Here is a 5,716-nt window from a genome sequence, read left to right as displayed (position 1 = left end):
AAAACATTGTAGATAACAAGTCAAACAGAATAAAAATAAAAATTTTAAATCTGACTTAATTCGAGTTGATTTTAAATAATCATAATATAATTAAAGTCAATCAACACTACAATAGATTAAATAAATAAATAATTTAACGCAATAATGATTTGTTTATCATTTCTTAGTTTCATCATCAATCTCATATTAATGTATCAACTCATCATCTATTCACACAATTCTTGTTTAATAAAATTATCGACTTGGCAAGCCATATATATAATGGTCCATCTTCTTGATAACTATGAAAAAAGGGTTTTCAATTGGGAAATGAAGATAACTATTAAAGTAATTCAGTTATATATAAAATAGAGAGAGAAAAATAAAGTCATTTGCATTATAAATTGTATAGATGATCTTCATGGAATTGGGACCTTTCGAAAGTCTAATGGACTTTTCTTTTTTAATGTCTTTTCCCATTATATTATGAATTTTGTGGTCCCAACACCAATTTATATTGCAATATTTATACCAAAAAGGACAATAAACAACATATCTCTTATAAAAATAAATTTATAGAACAAGCTCAAAATATTAATTACATAACATAATTTTTACACACTCTAAGCTATTAAATTAAAACTAATTAATTAATATTGAAAATAAATAATAAAATTGTAACAACCCCTTTTTCTAAAATAAAATAAAAAATCAACTAGCTAGCTAGAAAGATAAATATGATAATATACAAAATATACACATTATGACAATCAACTATAAATAATTCTCAACCCAAACAAAATTAAAATACACATCAAATCCCTCACCAACCACCAATTCCTAGTTTTTGTTAATGGGATATCATGGAAAATTAATCACACATATTCTATATTGACATATCAAAATATATATTCACTTTTTTTTTTCTTTCTCTAGCTCCTTTTTCTTCTTTTTTACCAAGAAGAACCCATCTTTTTTTTTTATTTCTTTTTTTCCTAATTCTAAAAAACATTGAATTTGCATGATATCATTCTTACATCATTCATGCAAGTGGTTTGGCTTCAAAAGCTTTCAAGCTATGTTCAATATCATCAGCAATTCTCTTTGCATCAATAGATGAACCAAGCAAGCCACGTTTAGTGAAACCAACAGCATATAATCCTTTTTCACCTTTCCATCCATTTGGGAATGGTTTTCTTGGCAATCCATCTTTCTCACTAAACATGTCACTTCCCTAATCACATCAAATTTCAATCCCAATCAATATATATACACATTATTTATATGTTTGAAAAAAAATGAATAGAGATGAAAAAGAAAGTCTTGTATAAAAAAAGAGATAAACAAAATGAAATTAGTCTCTAATTTAACATCTTAAACATTTAGCGACGAAATTAGTTAGAGATGAATTTTATGTTTTTTGTCTCTAATTTTTTGTTGCTAATTCAATTTTTTTAGTAGTAAAGTACTAAGAAAAAATTAGTAAAAAAATTAAGTTTTTAATGTAAAAAAATAAGTTTAGTTTTCCTTATAAAAAACTTTTTTTTAGTACTTCATTACTAAAAAAAATTAGAGTTAAAAAAATAGTCTCTAACCTCCTCATTACTAAGATTAGTGGCAAATTGTATTTGACTCTTTCTAGTTTTCTCTGTTAATTAAATTGTATTCTTTTTAATTACTTTTGACCTATTTAATGTTTTTTTTTTTATATTTCATTCATTTAATTCAAAAGTATTTGATATGGATATTTGAATATTTGATATTTCTACTAAATATAAAAATGACAGTTTAATAAATTTAAGTTATAATAATATTTTACATTAAAATTTTGAAAATTAATTATACTTAACTAAAGTTTTGAATTAATTATTTTGAAAATGGATTTTTTTTCTTTCTCGTTATTTTGATAGTGATTGGAGGAAGTATGAGTTAAAGCAAGCACCTTTAACCAAGAGGGTACATTGCTTCTATAACCAGTAGCTAGAATAATTGCATCAAAATTCTCCACTTTTCCATCAACAAATTCCACAGCATTATGTGCTAGTCGTTTAATTCCCTTGCAAACCTATACAAACATTAGAGACAATATTAGACAAAATCCAATGATGGAAACTATGAAACAAAAAAAAAGTATTTTTTATTTATTTATATTAGAGGGAAAAAAAACATTTTAGTGATGTTATAGGTTTGATACCATATTAAAAAGTTTGGTAGAGTCCAATAAAAAAAACTAATTTGAAAAAAAAAAATTATTTAGAAGTGATATAATAAGAAAAGTTGACTACAAGTGTATGATACAATTTATATAATGATTATCACTAAACTATCAAATTTTCATTAATTTATAATTATAACTAGTGTTTAATAATGAGTTGTGTTTATATCTCTCCAATTTTTTTTTTCTATTTTAATATATATTTTTAGTTTATAGAGAAAAAATACCAAGTTACTAACCAACTTGTAACTAAATCTAGCAAGATTTGTAGATCAAGATAAGAAAACATAATAACATCATGAAATTTTTTCTTTTTTTTTAGTTTAACTATCTAGTTTCAGAAGAATGGTGTTTTAGTAATTCAGAATTTGATCGAAACATAGATAAAATTTAATCAATAATTATTCTAATTAAAATTCAAACTTATATTCTACCAAATTATTTATTTTTAATTGAAATTTATTAAACTATTTTTTGAATTTGATATGTTGATAAAGAGATTCCTTACCTTAATATTGCCACTTTTGATTTGAGCAACTGTCCCAACATCCAAAACAGGTGTCTTTCCGTACAAATTCTTAAGTTCTAAAGGACCAATTTTAGGACGATGAATTCCAAATTGAGATGTATTTCCAAGCATAAGATCTGACATTACAAGTAGAAATTGATCCACAAAATGTACAGAGAACCATTTAAGCAACCACATTGATAATCCAAAAGTTGATTTCCCAAATATTTGTTGTGGTAAGATATGCACCTAAAAAATGAAAAATAAAAAGGTGAATTAAAGAAACATATATTTTTTTAAGGTAAAAATAAATAAATAAATATTAATGATTCTTCAAATAGTAATTTTATTTTGAAAAAATAGATTATATAATTTTCAAAAAATAAAATAATTTTTAATACATAATTTCCATTTTTAGTATATTTATATGTGTCTTTAAGACACATATAATATTTTAAATATAAAAAAATGAATCAATAAAAATTAATGTATCTTATATATTAATTATTTTTTATATTTATAATAAGAGGATGTAATAAGCATTAAATCAATTATTTTTTATTATGAATAGGAAATTGTAGACACACTATAGATTAATGAAAATTATTTTTACATGCTTTTAGTTATACTGACACAATAGTTCTTTGCAGAGAAAAGATTGATCTCAAACTCTATTGTCATAATATTATTGTAAGATATTTAGATGCTGACATTGTTTGCGCATGCAAACAGATTCCAATGAAAGTGAGAGTACAAACATTGGCACAAACTCTTTTAAGATTTTTCTTTTTTCTATTAATAAATAAAAACAGCCTCTTTTAATATTAAAATTTATGCATATTAAAAAATGAATTTAGTTAGTTTAGTGGTATTGATTTTTTATAAAATTAAATAGGTTATAATTACTAAAATATTATTTATTACAATAGTAAATACATTAAATTTGTATTTAGACTATACTCTAATTTTGAAAAATATGAAAATTAATAAAGGTAATTTTTAAACAATAATATTAAATACAATTGAATTTAACGATTCTTACTTTTGAGACTACTAAATTTGGTGTATAATATTATTGTTTATAATAATATAGTATAATATTTAGGTGTATTACACTCTACAACTTCCACTTTTATAAAAAAAAATAAAAAATCATATATACATACTTATCTAAATTTCACAAATGTTCATTTTAAAATTTGATTAGTTTATTAAGAGAATGAAGTACCAAATATCAAATTGAAAGTGTATAGTTAATTAGCTTCTCTAACAAAAATTAGTAATCAACAAAAAAAATATGAATAGTGAAATATAAAATACTCAATACATTTTGATGTATACAAGCATATATACCAATTATAGTACTATTAAGTATATGATTGAAGATTTTGACAAAAATAAAATAAAAAGTGATTTAAAATGTTTAGCATGACGGAATTGAAAATCATGAAATTATGCAAAATTCTAACAAACTAAAATAATATTTAGTCGGACTTTACTTATCTCTCTATCGATATCTAATACTTAGTAACAGAAACATTAAAAAAAAAAAAAAAACAAATTAAATATGTGATTGATTAAAGAAGTTTTAAATGATGAATAAAGATAATAATAAGATTTAAGTAATGATTAATTAAACTTACCGAATCTCTAACCACTAAGGAAGGAAGAGCATTATGGTTGCAAAGATCCAAACAAACCTCCATACCTGAATTTCCACACCCAACAACCAAAACATTTTTCCCACAAAACATGTTACCACTTTTATACAAACTAGTATGCAAAATTGGTCCTTTAAATTGTTCCATTCCTTCAATTTGTGGCACAACTTCCTCAGCATTTTCACCACTAGCAACAATTAACCAATGACAAACATATTCAACATTCTCCAAAATACCCTTTTTAACTTCTTGTGTTTTCACCCTCCAAAATCCACAAACACAATCAAATTCAGCACTAACCACTTTCTTACCAAAAACAGGGTTAATATCAAAGTGATTAGCATAAGCTTTAAGATAAGATAAAAATTGTTGCTTTGTTGGATATAAAGGTAACCCTTTTGGAAATGGCATTAAAGGTAGTTGACAAAATTGTTTTGGAAGATGAAGCTTTAATCTATCATAAGTTTTGAATTGCCACATTGAAGCTAAACAATTTGCTTTTTCAAGGATTAAACTTTGAATTCCTTTTTGTTTAAGACATGCTGCTGCTGCTAATCCTGATGGACCAGCTCCTACTATGATTGGTCCTTCAAAAAATATTGGACTAATTACCATTTTGTCCAATTTTTTATAATCATGTACCATTTTGCATTCTAGTTCCTTCAAGTAATCCATCAACATAAGAACAAAAAAAATTGAAAAATCAAAGATTGGGAAAAAATACTAAAAGGGTAGCTAGGAAATTAGGAGAAGATGAATATTTAATTATGTCAAAGTGAAGGAATGAAAGAGTGAGAATTTGAAGTTTTGATCTTAAGAAGTATATGTGTATGAAATTTTTAAAGGGTTATAATTTGGCTGAAGAAATTGAGAGTGAGAGTTTGAAGTTTGGTTTTGGTGAATGAATGAAAGAGAAAGCTGAGGAATAAAAGAGATAGCTGTTATTCACAAAGGATTTGCAAAGAGGTAGTGGGTTTTATATAGAGAGAGACTAAAAGAGATTCTCGTCATGAGTTTCGTATTAAGCGGTGAATACTCCTCGTTTTATAAATCGATTTTGTATAAATTGAGTTAGACCTGATTCAATATTATTTGATAGTATCAGAGTTTATATATAAGATGTATTAGACCACTTGATATCATATGACTATTATATATTAAGGTATTCAGATTATATTTAAAATATTTAATAATGAGTATAAAGAGATATGCATATAGCTAGGGACTACTATCAAATATTGATCTACTACTAAACTTTCTCTATTTTTATCATTAATTAATTGTTAAATTAGCTCAAATAAGTGAATAATTACATTTTTATTTTTAATTTAACAAGAAAAATAAAATTTTGAC

At 24.2% G+C, this 5,716-nt stretch overlaps 1 protein-coding gene across 1 annotated transcript; it reads right to left on the bottom strand.

The window, feature by feature from the left end:
• Positions 1-734: 734 nt before the first annotated feature.
• Positions 735-5,312, bottom strand: LOC101489587 (indole-3-pyruvate monooxygenase YUCCA2). The gene is made up of 4 exons (XM_004512918.4): positions 4,346-5,312; positions 2,703-2,951; positions 1,922-2,044; positions 735-1,213 (listed from the first exon to the last, which is right to left on the bottom strand). Exons 1-4 carry the CDS (start codon positions 5,042-5,044, stop codon positions 1,022-1,024), a joined length of 1,263 nt encoding a protein of 420 aa, XP_004512975.1. The 5' UTR covers positions 5,045-5,312; the 3' UTR covers positions 735-1,021.
• Between the last annotated feature and the right edge of the window lie 404 nt (positions 5,313-5,716).

Source organism: Cicer arietinum, chromosome 8 (genome assembly GCF_000331145.2).
Source record: "Cicer arietinum cultivar CDC Frontier isolate Library 1 chromosome 8, Cicar.CDCFrontier_v2.0, whole genome shotgun sequence".
Lineage (NCBI taxonomy): Eukaryota > Viridiplantae > Streptophyta > Magnoliopsida > Fabales > Fabaceae > Cicer > Cicer arietinum.
The sequence above is the reverse complement of the archived record's forward strand: the minus strand, read 5'-3'. Positions and strand labels throughout refer to the sequence as shown.